The sequence below is a fragment of the Arachis stenosperma genome, chromosome 6, assembly GCF_014773155.1.
Source record: "Arachis stenosperma cultivar V10309 chromosome 6, arast.V10309.gnm1.PFL2, whole genome shotgun sequence".
NCBI classification, from domain to species: domain Eukaryota; kingdom Viridiplantae; phylum Streptophyta; class Magnoliopsida; order Fabales; family Fabaceae; genus Arachis; species Arachis stenosperma.
The window spans coordinates 139,971,460-139,987,729 of NC_080382.1; the positions used below are offsets into that span (position 1 = coordinate 139,971,460).

At 28.9% G+C, this 16,270-nt stretch overlaps 1 protein-coding gene across 1 annotated transcript; it reads left to right on the top strand.

Moving 5' to 3' along the window:
• The first annotated feature begins 14,761 nt into the window (after nucleotides 1-14,761).
• Nucleotides 14,762-15,644, top strand: LOC130936702 (probable galacturonosyltransferase-like 1). Its single transcript, XM_057866835.1, has one exon. It carries the CDS (start codon nucleotides 14,777-14,779, stop codon nucleotides 15,629-15,631), a length of 855 nt encoding a protein of 284 aa, XP_057722818.1. The 5' UTR covers nucleotides 14,762-14,776; the 3' UTR covers nucleotides 15,632-15,644.
• The last annotated feature ends 626 nt before the right edge of the window (nucleotides 15,645-16,270 follow it).

The following is a 16,270-nucleotide window of genomic DNA, read 5'->3' on the forward strand; positions in this document are numbered from 1 at the left end:
ATCCCGTAATTAAATATTTTTTATTTTGGGCTGGGTCGCTTTGGAGGAGGATGAGGCATTGGAGGAAGTTAGCGTCGGTGGCAGTGGTTGCGGCGGCGAGGAGGAGGAGGAGAAGGGTGAAAAGGGTGATGAGGTAAAGAAGGTTGCGTGCGGTGGAAAGTTGTTTCTCTTCTATGTCTACGACTTTCAAGATTGTTACTGAGTCTAGGGATTGTGAAAGAAATTGGAAATTTGAAGGCTTGTTTGTGATGGTTTGAGAGAGGAAGAGCGGTGACATTGGATGGAACATCTGCGCGGGAAAATAAAAATTAAGACTTTAGGAGGAAGGGGGAGGTAATGATGCGTGCGGCTTAGGCTGGATTTGGTAAAGTTTTTTTAAGAGGTGCATGTGCTTTTAAAAAGTACAAGCACTTTATTTTACGTTTGGTAAATTAAAAAGTCCAGGTGTTTATGTTTGCGGCTTTTAAAAGTTAGGGGTGCTTTTGAAAGCACCTAAGCGGGAGCTTTTTAAAACTGACTTGTACTTATTAAATTTTATTTATTTTCTCGCACATATTTACCGCTATTATATTGCCATTCAAATCTTCATATATTTTTAACTTCTTATCCTAACTTTCACAAATTCTAACATAGTTTTCATATATTTTTTATTTTTCAACCTAATCTTTACAAATTTCAACACAAATATATCTCCATCACATATTAAGTATGAAGTTCTATTTATTTATATTATTTTTTTGTGCGTTATTTTTCTATTTTTTTAGTAAATCTATTATATTTGTTTATTTTTTATCTGTTCTTTGAAATGTGAAGAGGATGAATTGGTTTATGAAAAACCAATCATAAAATTTTTCTTCCATGAATATTAGTCAAAATTATAATAACATGTATATACATATGTAAATATAGATATATAATTATAAGAGTAGTTTATTTGAGATATGTGTCCCATTTTTTGTGATATATAAAGGTGAGTCCATATATATAGGTGAATAATAGATGCAGTACTAATACTGGATTACATACAAATTTTATTATTGGCTAATATGTAAAATTGTATACAATTAAGTAAATATTTAAACTAATAGTCTCTAAAATGTGAGTTAGGTAATTTAGTACTTTTAATGATGATGTTTAGGATAAAATAAATTTTTATGATACTTATATAAAATTTTAAAGTTAAAAAATAAAAATTTATTTATTATATTTATGTTTATTATGAATTTTTTTAAATTATTTTATTTTAAAATATTATATAAAATTTTAAAGAATTTGAAAAAATAAATTATTCTTCGTTATAAACATGTTTATTATAATTTTTTTAAGTTTTAAAAGCTATTTTACCAAATACAATTGTAGTACTTGTGCTTATAAAAAGTCATTTTTAATTTGATTTTACCAAATGTAAGTGTTACTGTCTTTTACATAAATTACTTTCAAAAAGTAAAAGCTTTACCAAACCAAATCTTATTCAACTAAATTCGTGCAGTGATTTCATTCACCACGTGTATGGATTAATAGATTTGTTACTTGATAAGTTGATATTCTAATTTTAATATTGTCATTTTTTGAAATTGAGTTTTCACTTTTCACTATCATAGTAATTTTTCGATTTCTTTTCGATAGTAACTCAATAAATAGAATAATGAACTAGCACTTCCTTAATTAAGATAGCAAAAATTGCATCTTTTATGTCAGAAATGGACGAGTTTATGTGTTTGTAAGTGTTCTATTTGTGATGGTCATGCTGAGAAATAGCGATTTCTAGTTGCTTTTGTTAAACGAGCTATAGGTCAACTTGGGTTAACACTTCGGGTCGAAATACTTGCAAAAGATACTCTAACGCTCAAATAAAAATAAAATCTTAATAATAAAGAGAGCGAGTGAAATAAGTGATTTTTAGGATAATAAGGAGGTGATGAGTTAAAGAGTCACGGGAGTGATGTCAATAAACCTCTTTATTTGTTAGTAAATTAATAGCTGAGATTGAATGTTAATATATATGGGGCACACAATTGTTTGAAGTGATTTAGTGAACGTGCATTTTAGTATTTTTGTGACCGAGAAGGAAATAGGTCAAGCTTTTTTGTGTGTATATATCTCGGCCATTTCGGGTGATATTGATAGTTTGGTACAAGCCCCAAAAACTAACTCTCTTTCTCTCTCTCTCTCTCAAAAGGTTATTGTGCCACCACTCATCGTTGCCGCTTAGCTCCATCATTATCGCGATCAGCACGTCACTGTCATTACTGCTAGAGTCTCCATGGAAAGCCTCCGCCACCGCTGATGGTGTTTCTTGTTGTCGGAGGTAAGGTTGTTGTTTATTTTTTTTAGTTGTTTGTTATATCATGTCTAAGATTTATTAAACTCTAGCCCCACCACTTAGATTTTACGGTCGTCCTCTATCATTACCACGCTTTTATCATTTTGCAGCCATTATTAAGTTATGATAGTTAATTTTTTATAGTTTTTAGTTTTTCAAATTTTTTATTTGTTTAGGATTTTATTAAATATTTTATTAATAAAGTGTGTGATTAGAGTTTGTTACATTAATATAGTATAATTAAAAATTAAATAATATTAGGTTAGATTGAATGTAATATAAAATTTATTATAAATTAATGATATTTTAGTTAATTACTAATTTTTTGAGTTAATTGTTATCTAAGTTAATTTGTATTGATTATTATTAATATTTGACTTAACCTTAACTTATTAATTTTTTAAATTAATTTTTAATTTATTGTTGATTATTATTAATTTTTTTGAGTTTATTAATAATTTATTAACCACCTGTTTTTTTTTCGCGGTTGCAATTTGCAAATTGTTAACCTTTAGTTGGGAAATAGATTCTCTCCAATTTTTTCAACACTTGAGAAAATGCAATGTGATCTCTCACCGTTAATTTTATAAGTGGGGCCAAAATTAAATATAAAAAAAAAATAATAAAAGGTAAAAAATCACAATTGACACCATCCAGTTTTTTTTTCACTGGAGATGATCCACTCCCCTTTTAGTTGCTATTACTTTGGGGAATGAAAGACTTGAAAATTGGAATAGGGGTTACTCGATAGAAGTGTGTATTAAATGCCATACATTTTGTTGAGTTTGATTGTAGTTAGAATAAGGCACTCAATTTAAAAACTTCAAAAGCTACTTTTTTTTATTTATTTATAAAAAGTTATATTAATGGTGTTTAGTATAATTTTTTAGATATGTTTTTAATTTTTAAAAAGTTGTTCTATCGCTTATTTTTTTACATATTGATATAATTTTGATGTAATATTCAATTATTAGATTTTATGATGTTTTTTAAAACTGTGGGAGTAGGACAATACGACTCCCTTGTATTGACAATACGCCTAATGTAAATTCCGCTAAATTAGTAAATAATTAGTCAATAAATTAAGTTTTAATAAAAAAATTAGAAATGTAAATCTTATACTAAAATAAGATAGAGCTCATTAAAACGAAAATTTTGACACTAATTTAAGAAAAATTAGTCCAAAATTGAGTCAAACGGACCAAACCGATCGAATCGGACCCGAACCGGACCCGTGGACCCAACTAATCCACTCATTTAAGTGAGCTTCAGCTCACGTATCCCTCCTCTGCATGCAAAGAACGCTGAAGCTCAGCACAAGGGAGAAGAAGGAAATCAAATTCACAAAAACCCTTGATTTCATTCAAATTCATATAACTTTTGATCCGGAATTTCGATTGCCACACCGTTTGCGACCACGCGTTCGGGTTGTCGAGCTCTACAAAGTCCAGAACCTTGTGAGGTAAAAAAGCTACGTTTTCTTCCTCAATTTCTTCACTTTCAGTTTTGAAATCTATGAACAAAGGTATTGAAAATTGTTAAATTTCGGTGTTTAGCTTCGAATTAGCTTGAGAAAAACATTCACTCTTACTTATATGGTACTTGGGTAAGCTGAGAATTCTAAAACCTTAAATAATTCTTTAATTGTGTATGTTAGGTATTGAATTTTGAGTATGTATGTGTCATATATGTGAATTAGGTTTGTGTATATGTAAATTGGAGCTTGATTGTATACATTGGAGACTTGGTGGAGGTTAAGTGACAATGCCTAGGTGACTTTGGATCTTTGAGACTGTGTTTGGTGCCTGTGGTGGTGCCTTGGGAAAGATACGTGCAAATCGGCCAAGGTATGATTTAGATTTCGTGTATTGAATATATAATGTTCTGTGAAAACTTAGGTTAGATGACAGGATAGGTTGAATGCATGATTGTACTTAATGCTTAGTAAAACTTAAGAAGGATGTTGAATGAGAATGAGAATGGATTGATGGTTATTGCTTGTTGTTGATGTTGGTGATAAAATGCTATATGGAGAATTGATTATATTTGCTAAGGTATGAGGGTGAATTTTTATTTTGTGATGGATTGTTGATGAAACTTGTTAATTTAAGTGATGAAATTAGGGATGAGAATGTGTATATAGGATTATAATTGATTGAGGTAGGATTTGGAAGTTTTGGTAGTTTAATTGGTATGCTTTTATGCTAGATATATGTATAGAAAGTGGGATTTTAGTTTGGTTTTAATGAAAATGAGGTTTTGAAGTTTTCATAAAAATTAGTTTTTGGTCGAACTTCGGCGAGTCATAACTTGGCCTCCGGACCTCCAAATAATTTTAAACTTATTTTGTATGAAAATTGGGTCTGTGAAGTTTATGCTGTTTAAAGAACGGATGAAAATGTTTTAAGATGAAAAGGTTATGCGCGTCGAAAGTTTGGGGTTTAAAATGGTGAATGTGTAGATTTCAGACTTGGTAAAATTTTTGGTAAAACGTACGCCCACACGTACACGTGACCCACGCGTACGCGTGACATGAGACTTTTGCATACGCGGAACTCTCATTCGCATGTGGTGGCTACTGCCTCCCATGCATGCGAACAAGCCAATGCGCACGCGTCATGGGCCAAACTTGCATGCCCATGCGTACACGTGGCCGACGCGTGCGCGTAGCCTCTGTTTTCTGCAAAACTGAATTTTCTGTTTTTAAATGGAATTTCAAACTTCTAAACCTCTATTTTCATTCTTTTAGTTATAAAATATAATAATAAGCCTAGTAGTTAGTTGAAGCTAGGAAATAGAGGTAACTTGAGGTTGAAGTAAATGTTAAAAGTTATGAGTTGTATGAGGAAGATGTGTATGTATGACGACTATATGATGCCATGATTATGATGAATGATTATGTAATGAATATGAATGGTTATGAATATTATGTGGCTTATGAATTTAATGTTATCTGATATACAAGTTTTCCTAGGTACAGAGCCGTGGCTTGCCACCACATGTTCCAAGTTGAGACTCAATACTCTGTTGACCCTACGTCGTAAGGGTGACTGGGCACGTATAAATTTCCGGGAATGGATATCCCCCATTGAGTAAGTTATATATGAATGTATGAATGAAATGAGAAAAAGTTATGCATAGACTCATGGGGATGCGCGACGAGGGACAGTCTAAGGGTTTCGCACTTGTCGAGTTAGCTGGATAACTGACAGATGAGCCTCATCAGCCATAGGACAGGCATACATCATGTGCATTATGTTTGTTTGTTTGCTATGCATTATTTGGGAGTGCCTAAATATATATATCTTGTTAATTGCTATATTTGTTACTTGCACTACTTGTCTCCTACCTGTGCTTGAAATTGTCTGTTTGACTGTCTGTGCAAACTCACTAGAGACGGAAGAACGGAGGAAAGGTGGTCAGGGTAAGGTTAAGATTAAGTTAAGCTGAGTTTAGATTTTTCTTAGAACACCTATCCCTTTGTGGTTTCTATTTAGTACTTAAGCTGTACAATCTAAGTGTCGGCGTTCTAGGATTCTCTCTGACATTTCCAGGACCTTATATATTGTGCGTGACACTTTTACCATGCTGAAAATCTTCGGTTCTCACCCCATAATGTGTTGTTGTTTTTCAGATGCAGGTCGAGAGGCTCCTTGGTAGGCATCTGGACTTTTGAAGCGGAGTGGTTTCTGGGTTTCTTTTGCTGTTTGGTTTATGTATATATGTACCTAGCCTTCTCTCCGACTAACTTGTTTATTTTGTTCCTCTTAGAGGTTTAAGAGTTAAAGTTTTATCTTTGTATTTTGGGCATTTTGGGATATGTATATAAGTATGTATATATTCTCCGGCCAGCCTTGGTTTCGCAGGCTGAGTTAGGAGCTAGTTATTCTATATCCTTTGACTCTTTATTCTCTCTTTTGTCTATTTATACCTATGATTTTCAGGTTTCTTGGCACCCAAGAAATCTCGTTTCCGGAGCGTTGCGTTTTTTATTTTGCGATTTTGTTTTACCTGTTTTTCAAGGCTCCTAGTTTATTATATTCTTTTTGCTATTATATGTATGTATTTTATTTTAGAGGTCGTAGCGTCTCGCCACCTCTATTTTACATCCTAAGTGTAAAGCTCCGTGTGGTAGGGTGTTACACCTCCACTTGTATTGTATATTTTAATTAAAATATACAATACAAAGGGGCTTATTGTCAATACAAGTGAGGCATATTGTTTTGCTCCCATAATTTTAAAAAACACCATAAAATCCAATGATTGAGTATTACACAAAAAATGTTTTAATATACAAAAAAAATTAGCCCTTTTCTACTTTTCAAATATTATTTTATCACGTTTATTTATTACACAACTTTAAAATAAGTGCTTCTATAATAAGTTAATATCTTTTTAAATACAAAATAATTTATTTATAATTTATGTTTTAAATTCTTTTTCAAAAGAATTTAATTAAATTGTTTATCCAAACTAATTCTGTTATGTAATATATGTAATAGTTTATGTTTTTTCTTTTTGTTTTTGTTTTTGTTTTTTATTTTATTTTATTTTTTGCTTATACTAGGTACTATGAATAATCAGATCTCCCACAAAGAAACTATCAAATCAAATATATCATGTTGCACAACCTTTCATTTCAACTTTAGCGAATGTTAAGTCCATACTGCTTGTTGGTGGGGTTGAAGTGAAATCAGACATGAAAAAGTTAGAGGAAAAAGGCGCTAACATACTAGTTGGCACACCTGGGCAGTTCTATCACATGAATCGCATGGACTTTCCAGATTTCAAAAACTTTGAGGTACATATATTTTTCGGTTTGGCAGTTAATTTTTAAGGATGATTATTGCATGTTAATTCACAATTTTAGCAACCAACTCTTTTGTTTATAGTTATAAAATTATCAAACATCTGTTACAACGAATCCCTTAAAATTTACACTCTTCGATTTTCTAATGTATCATATAATATAATCTCTTAATTTATATTTTGCATATTAATATTTAGGTTAGAGGGACAACACGTGAGTTTAGAACAAATATTTATTTGTAAACTGTAAATTCTAAAAGATCAAGGAGTTTATGTACATCAAGGTAGTGGCGGAGCCACATGATAAGAAAAGGGGCAATGTCCTCTAATTTTAATTTTTTATATATAAATTATATATAAATTTTAATTTAATTTTTTTAAAAGTTTTATTTTAATATTATTTTATTGTGTAAATATTTTTAACTTTTATCTAATATTTTATCTTACTCTATCCCTACATTAAGGAGTACATGTAAAAAATAACCATTTTTGATAAAATATTTGTTATAAATTTGTTATGTACTAAAATAAAAATATAAATATGTGAATTTGTAATTCTAAAAAGAGAATAATTAACAAAATTACAGGAAATATATATTCACACTTCTATTTTGATAATATCATTTATTTTTTTTATAAATTTATACAAACATATAATTTAAAAAATTATGTATAGAGAAATATTATAAAAGCTAAGTGACAATATTGTTACCCAAATTATTTAATGTGCAATAATCATATAATCAATTTATATTCCAACAAAATATACTAAAATTTGTTTTTTCTAATCGTGAGTTATTTTTACATGATATTAAATATTAAAATATATTAAGATTAATTAATTTTTATTAGAATTATTTAATATATTTAAATATTTATGATAAGATATTATATTTTTATTATTTTAATTCTCTTAACATTTATAAATACCCTTTTATATTGTGTATATCATTCTACTTAACTTGAATACACATTGATACACATTTTTTTTTATTATTCTCTCTTATCTTTTTAACATGGTATTCGAATCATAGTATCCGACTTCCTTGAAAAGGATATGTTATTTTTCTTTTAATAAAATCATCGTATTTTTCACATTTTTTCTTTATGTCATTTTTTTTTGTTTTTGTTATGTTTTTTTTTTCATCCTACTAATTAGTCTATCATTTTTGTTTGTATCTTTCTAAGTTTAATGAATTAAATACCATTATCATCCGCTACATACCTATTCTTATGGAAAAATCAGATTTTTTCATCATCTTCCGACAATTCATAATCTTTTTTACAGTTCTGTCTGCACTTTTCTTGCGCCAGTTTTGTCTGCTCTTTTCTGTAGCAATTTTGGTCTGTGTTTCACTTATGACAATTTCATCTGCACTTCCCTTGTAGTAGTTCTGTGTGCGCTTTCTTACGGCAGTTTTCTTTCCGGTAATTCAGTCTTCACTCCCATTCTATCGGTTGATACAAATTTTTATTTTATTTTATTGTTTTAAATAAATTTTAAACTTAAGTTATCATTTGAGTTTGAGGGGAATGTTATAATATATTATGATCAATTAACTTTCATTAGAATTATTTAATATATCTGAATATTTATTATATATAGCGACTTATAAGCTATTACATTTTTATTATTTCGATTCTCTCTTATCATTTATAAATATCTTTTTATATTGCATCATTCTATACAACTTGAATACACACAGACTTTTTTTTTACTACTCTCTCTTATCTTTTTAACATAGAGTTAGAATGTAATTAGGATGAATCAAGATCAATAAGCATTAATTATATTTATTTAGTATATCTGTATATATGTGTTAGAACAATAAAAATAATAAAAACATAATATCCTATAATATACAGATATACTAAATAAATATAATTGATGCTAACTAATCTTAATTTATCCTAATTATACTCTAACATTAAAATTTGATAGGAGAAAATATTTTTAAAACTAATTTCTAGAGAGACAGTGTTGGTTTGGATTAATTTTTTTGAATGAAAAAGTATTTTTTTAAATAAAATATTTTTATTTAATTTTAAACTTATTTACTTCTTCTAAAAACTAACAAAACCTTACTAAAAAAACAAAAGACATTTTTAATATTTTAATTTTTTTAAAAAATATATATCCAAATGTAAAAAATCATTTTTGTCTATTAATTTTTTTTTAAATACTACTAAAAACAACATATTAGCTGCGTTTTTCGAATTTTGACTTAAATTCGCAAGTAATTTTGTTTCCTGCAACTTTTACTCCTAATTTAAATCTGCAGCATATGACCTCATGGATAACTATTGCATGCTGTGGGTTTTTGAATTTGCAGCTAATTTACTAGTGACTTTTACTGCGAAAAACTTGTAAAATTTGCAGGAAATTTGGTGAAAAAATCAAACACTTTTGTCTAATTTTGATGCAATTTCAGCTGCAAATTTTTGGCATGTATGAAATTTGTAGCAAAATTCACAAGTAATTATTACAGTAAACTTCACAACTAACAAAATTTGCAAAAAAGATAGTAGCTAATTTTTTTGCAATAAATTTCGTAGACAATTAATTTATAATAAAATCCGTAAGTAATTGATACAGCCAATTGCACAAGAAATAAGATCTGTAACAATAATTCGCAAGTAATATTTTTCTCTCTTTGATGCAAGAAATAGCTACCGTATTTGCTATAAATCTTGCAATTTGCAACAAACATTTTACATATTGTTCATGAGTGATAAATTTGCAATAAAATTTATGATAATTTTTTGAAAAAAAAAGTTTACAAGTAAATTCACAATTATTTTATTATTTTTTACTAGTAGAAAAATAACAAAATAAATATTTTTTTAAAACTAATCCAATCTTACCAAGACAATAAAACCTTGATCAAATTTGGAGAACCAAACTATTTAAACACTTTTTTTAACTATGATAGCTTGTCTAATGTCATACTAAGTGACGGTTAATGTTTCATTTTAATTTTCCGTTGAAGTCATTGACCGGTCAACTAGATTAATTAAATCTGAAGGATTAATTGATCAATTTAAAAACTGAAAAATAGCAAATTCAGGGACTAATTTACTTAGGTGGATATACAAAGCAAATGCACCATAAAAAAACATAAAAAAAAAAAGAGAATACAAAGCAAATGCATCATAAATGCCGATATACTTAACAGTTAACACTAAAAAGTCAAAATGTCAACCTTTTGCATTGACCCCGGTGTTTTGCATGTCAACATATTACATCCATTCCAATTTCCAAATTCAATTCCAATGATTCTAGTGCTCACCGTACCGTGAGACACCAATCAAATTGTTCTTTTGGTTTTGCGCTATAATCAAATTTGTAATAAAATTATTTTTTCAATTTTTAAATTTGGGTATCAACTTAGGGTGTGTTTGGCAAAAGTATTGGTGAAAAAAAGAAGTCGTTTGACCTTCTTAAAAGTTTCACTTTTATGTTTGGCAATTTTTTTCTTTATAAACGTAGAAACGATTCTGCCTCTGAATCCACGTTGAGAAGAAGCTAAAATTTGTAGCTTCTGCATTTCACATTCATAGTTGCTAATTACCTTTAGAAAATTAGGTGAGAAAAATTTTTTTTACCAACTTTATCCTTCATTTTCTTCTATAAAAAGGATACCAATAATTATAAGTTTCACAATAGTTTTCTGTAGTTTTTTCTACTTTTTTATAGTTCTTCCTTCCATTTTTTCCCATCAAAATCGTTCAGATTTGTTTCAATCACTAGTAAATTAAATATTTTAATTTTTTTTATTATTTTTAGTATTTATTTTCATATTTAAATTTTTAGTCTTATGATTTTTGATGTTATGTTCTATATGAGGTTTTTTTGTCATTTTTTATATTATTTTTTATATGTATATTTTTTATGAATTTTTTTATTTTTGTTTGACTTTGTTTATATAATTTTTTATTTATTTTATTGTATTTCTTTTATTCATATGACAAATATTGTTGATTTTTTTATTTCTTGTAGTGCTATAATTTTTTATGTATTTTTATTAATTTTTATGATTTTTTATTATTTTTTGTTCATATAAATTCTTTTTTCTTTTATCTTTTACTACTAGAGGTGGCAATACGTACCTTACCCGCGGATACCAAATCCAACCCCATTCGATCGGGTAGGGTTGTCAACAGCAGGTAGGGTAGGGTGCGGGTAGGGTTTTCGTGCGGGTCGAGTAGGGTATGGGTTGAGTTTTAACCCTACTCGACCAACCCGCACCCTATATATGTATATGCTATATACTTATATAAAAATATGTTTCAAGTGGATGTTGAACTAAAAATCTTTCACTAAATGCAAAAAATCTTTAGCCACTAAAAGAAGATTATTAATTGATAATTTAATATTTTTTTTTACATAAAAGTCAGTTCTATTTTAAATTATTATCAAGTTATATAATAACGTTATATTTTTTTGTAACCCGCGGGTAGGGTCGGGTACCCGCGGGTTAAGAACGGGTAGGGTTAGGGTTGAGATATTCTCAACCCGCGAGTTTAGGGTTGGCTCCAAACCCTACCCTACCCTACCCATTGTCACCCCTATTTACTACATTGTATTTATGCTGTGTATGAAATTTTTTTTATTTATTTTATTCATATGAATTTATTTAGTTTTTATTTTATTTTTTACGTTATTTCATATAAGAGACACTGTTTCTTCTTTTTTTCTTTAATGTTACATTCTTAAGTCTTAACAATGAGAAGCACCTCCCATCTTTGAGCTAAACCAGAACGTTCTCATCGGTGAAGTCAGGTAACACCTCTTCTTCTTTCTTTTTTTAATTATTATTATTATTATTATTATTAAATCAATGAAATTTTTAAATTCAGTGAAGTTTTTAAAATCAATTAAACTCACTTTAATTTTTTTTATTCAAAATATTTAAAATTTATATCAAAAATACATCTAAAATTAAATAAACAACATAAACACATTTAAAATTATGTATTAACACATTTAAATTATTATTATTGTAGTTTTAAATTATATATTGAACACAAAAAAATAAACTCAAATACACATCCAAAATTATAAGAATGCACTCTAAATATTTTATCAATATATTCAAAATTTATGTAAAAAAACTTATATATATACATAAAAACATAATGAACAATGTAAACACATCTAAAATTAAGCATAAACTTATATATGTACGTAAGAATATAATAAACAACATAAACACATTTAAAATTATAAAAATCCATTTTAAAAGTGATGAGAAAAAAACAGAACAACAACATAATAAAGCCTAAAATGACAAAAAAAAAAAAAGAAAATGAAGAAAGAAAAATAAAATAGAATACCTATGAGAGAAAGAAAAGTAAAAAACATAATAAACGCAAAAAAGAGAAGGGGTTAATGAGAACAGGAATGAATGAATTGAAAGCCTGCTTCCATTTATAGACCAAGTAGCAGCAGTACCAACACGAATTTATGGGTATTTCACGACATAGAAAAATAAATTTTGAATTTTAACTAATTTAATTTTTGTATGTATATTTAAATTGTAATATATTAATAATTAAATATATTAAATTTAAAACAGAAATTTAAAATTGAAATTTAAATTTTAAATTTTAATTTTATTTAGTTTGTATTTTAAATGTGTATTTAATTTTAAAAAGATACTAAATCTATTTATAATTTTTAAATGTGTTTATTTTACTTATTTTTTAAAGTATTATAATAAAAAGTTGAATATTGTACAACTTCTAAAAGATACCTAGTTGAATTGTTTTTATTATTGCTACCATGTGCATCCTCAACAAACACCAATTTCCAACACCGAGTTAATACTCAAAATGGCCCTGAAATTTGACTTCCGACATAATTTAGACCTTAAATTTTTAATTGACTCAAATTGTACCTGAAATTTTGACAGTGCCTCAATTTGGCCCTTCAAACGTTTTTCGTCACCGAAAAGCTGACTTGGCAATTTTAAATGACACGTGACACTGTAATAGTTAGATGACATGGCCAAATTTTTCAAAGCATCAATTTAATCCCTCACAATTTGAACATAAACCTAATGGTTTGATAAAAAAATTATAAAATAAAATAATAAATTACATAAATATCCTCATTTTCTTCCTCTCACATCTTCTTCCTCTTTTTACATCTTCTTCCAATATCCACCCTCCAACAATCACTATTGTTATCATCACACTAACCACTGCACCACCAAAATATATTATAACCGATTATTAGATCTTAATGGTCTTTATAGAAAAAATATGAAATAATTTTGCAAAATGTCATTAATATCCTTTTTCTTTATCATCTTTTTTAAAAAAAGAACCTCGAGTTCTTCCACCAACCTTTTCAAGTGTGGCCATTGACATTCATGAAGGTTGAGGCGCTATGAATCTTTTCGACAGGAATTGTTCTTCATATGACCCTTCCTTCATGGCACTTTATCACCTATATATGTAACTAAGCATTGTAAATTGAGATTGCAAATTTTGGGTCTTTCTTTTTTGAGATTTCAATTTTTAAATTTGTCAAATAGGCATCGACCAAAAATTTTACATCCATATTTATTAGGACTCCAAAAACTTATTATCCTAGGTGTTAATAAGTGTTAATAGAGATTTGGTGGTTTGAGATTAAAAAATTAAATATGTGAAAAAAATGAGTCAAATGAAAAAAAGAAAATAGAAAAAATAGCAGTAATAGAAAAAATAAAATATAAGAACTAACATTCTTAACCTTTTGTTGTGTATTATGTGAGAATTATGTTATTTGCAATAAGAGCCGGGGAAAGAACAAATGAAATTGAATCAGGTGTAGTGATGTATAGAAACGGGAGTGAGAGAGAGAAAAAGAGGAAAAAAAAGGGTAAAATTGAAATTTTAAAATAAAATGATTATTTAAAATATTTAAATATAAATATAATTATTATATAATTAATAAAATGGTTGAATCTTAACCATTAGTTCAAATTTTCAATGGTTATGATTCAAAAAGAAATTTGGATCACCAAAAATTAAAATATACTTTACCCATTTAAGAAAACTCCTAGTATGTTAAATACAAAAATTATTTGTTACTAATAAAAATAAAAGTTTATTTATTTTGTGTCTTATAGAGACATGTTAAGTTTATAAATTAATAAATTTTTTATTAAAAATATGAAAAATTTTAAATTTTTAATGTATTTATTTTATATTTATTAAATGAAAATATTTAAAAAATTTTAATAATAATAAACTTATCATGTGTACTTAGTACACACATTAACTACTACGATTTGTGGAATTGGAGCTGCGCTAGGTTTTATGTTCAAATTGTTAGGGGTTAAATTGATGCTTTGAAAATTTTGGTCATGTCATCTAACTGTTACAGTGCCACATGTTATTTAAAATTGTTTTCTGGTGGCAAAAAACGTCGAAAGGGTCAAATTGAGACACGGGTCAAAATTTCATAGTACAATTTGAGTCAATTAAAAATTTAAAGGCTAAATTGAGTCAGAGGTCAAATTTTAAGGTCATTTTGAGTATTAACTCTTCCAACACCAATTCAAAGAGGCACCTCAATTCTACAATTTCCCAAATTGCCCCTCCATTGAAGACAATAATTACATATGCTCTGATGAACTAGTTCATGTTGCAATGACACTAGACAAGACATACATACGAGGTTCCATGGCAGTAATCCTAAGTGTCCTTCAACACTCTTCATGTCCACAAAACATCTTCTTCCATTTTGTTTCATCAACAAAATCCAACTCATCATCACTCTTACACACCACACTCTCAAAATCATCCCCATACCTCAAATTCAAACTCTATAACTTCAGCGACGAATTAGTGTCTGGTCTGATTTCAACATCAATTCGCTCCGTCCTCGATTGCCCTCTAAACTACGCAAGATCCTACCTCCCAACCATTCTCCCAACATGCGTGAAAAAGATCATCTACCTCGACTCCGACCTCGTTCTAGTCGATGAAATTACGAAACTAGCCTCCACCCCATTAAACAAGGATCAAGTTCTTGCAGCACCGGAATACTGCAATGCAAACTTCACAGCTTACTTCACTCCCACGTTTTGGTCCAAGCCTTCGCTTTCACTAACGTTTGCGAATCGAAAAGCTTGTTACTTCAACACTGGGGTGATGGTGATTGATCTTGAGAAATGGCGGGAAGGAGATTACACAAGGAAGATAGAGGAATGGATGGAGCTTCAGAAGAGGATGAGGATCTATGAGCTTGGATCGCTGCCGCCATTTTTGCTGGTTTTCGCGGGAAAGATCGGAAGTGTGGATCATCAGTGGAACCAGCATGGGCTTGGTGGAGATAACTTTAGAGGTTTGTGTAGGGATCTTCATCCTGGACCTGTGAGTTTGTTGCATTGGAGTGGGAAAGGGAAGCCATGGATGAGGCTTGATGCTAATAGACCTTGTCCTTTGGATGCTCTTTGGGCACCTTATGATCTTTTGATCACTCCTTTTTCTTTGGGTTCTTGATCATCATCAACAAAATTGTTTCTTTTTATTGGATCCATGAGTTGTTTCATAACAAATCAACATTGCAACAGGTCGATCAAGATGACACGATAATTTAGCCAAATATTTTATATCATCTAATAGTTTTTACTTATCGTCTTTACATAAAAATAATTTCATGTGAGTAATCACTTTTTTTTAAGTAGTATTTAATTGTTTTTAAATGTCGAATTACATATTAGATAAATTTAAAAAAGTTGATACTTTTTTCAATAAAATAAGAAAACAAAGATGAGTTGCAATGCTGGTTGGTGAAGCAAGGAATAAATAAGAGTAAATAGAAATTTCTTGGTTCTTGCTTTTTAAGATCATATAGGAATTTTTTTTCAATGTGAAAATTAGCTATGTACAGAATCTGGTTCTAGAAAATTTCTAGTGGGACAAAGCATATGCAGGGGAGAGATCATAGAAAGGTTGATGATCCTTCTTGTTGATTCATTCACAAATATTTGAAAAACTCATTTCACAAGAGAAACAAGGGGAGGATTATATTTGTGATTCGTGAATGAAGGAACAAAGATGATTAGTTTGGTTTATGAGTTTTTCATTGAGGATAATTGTATTATTAGAAATATTTATATAGGGATAGAGATATCTTTT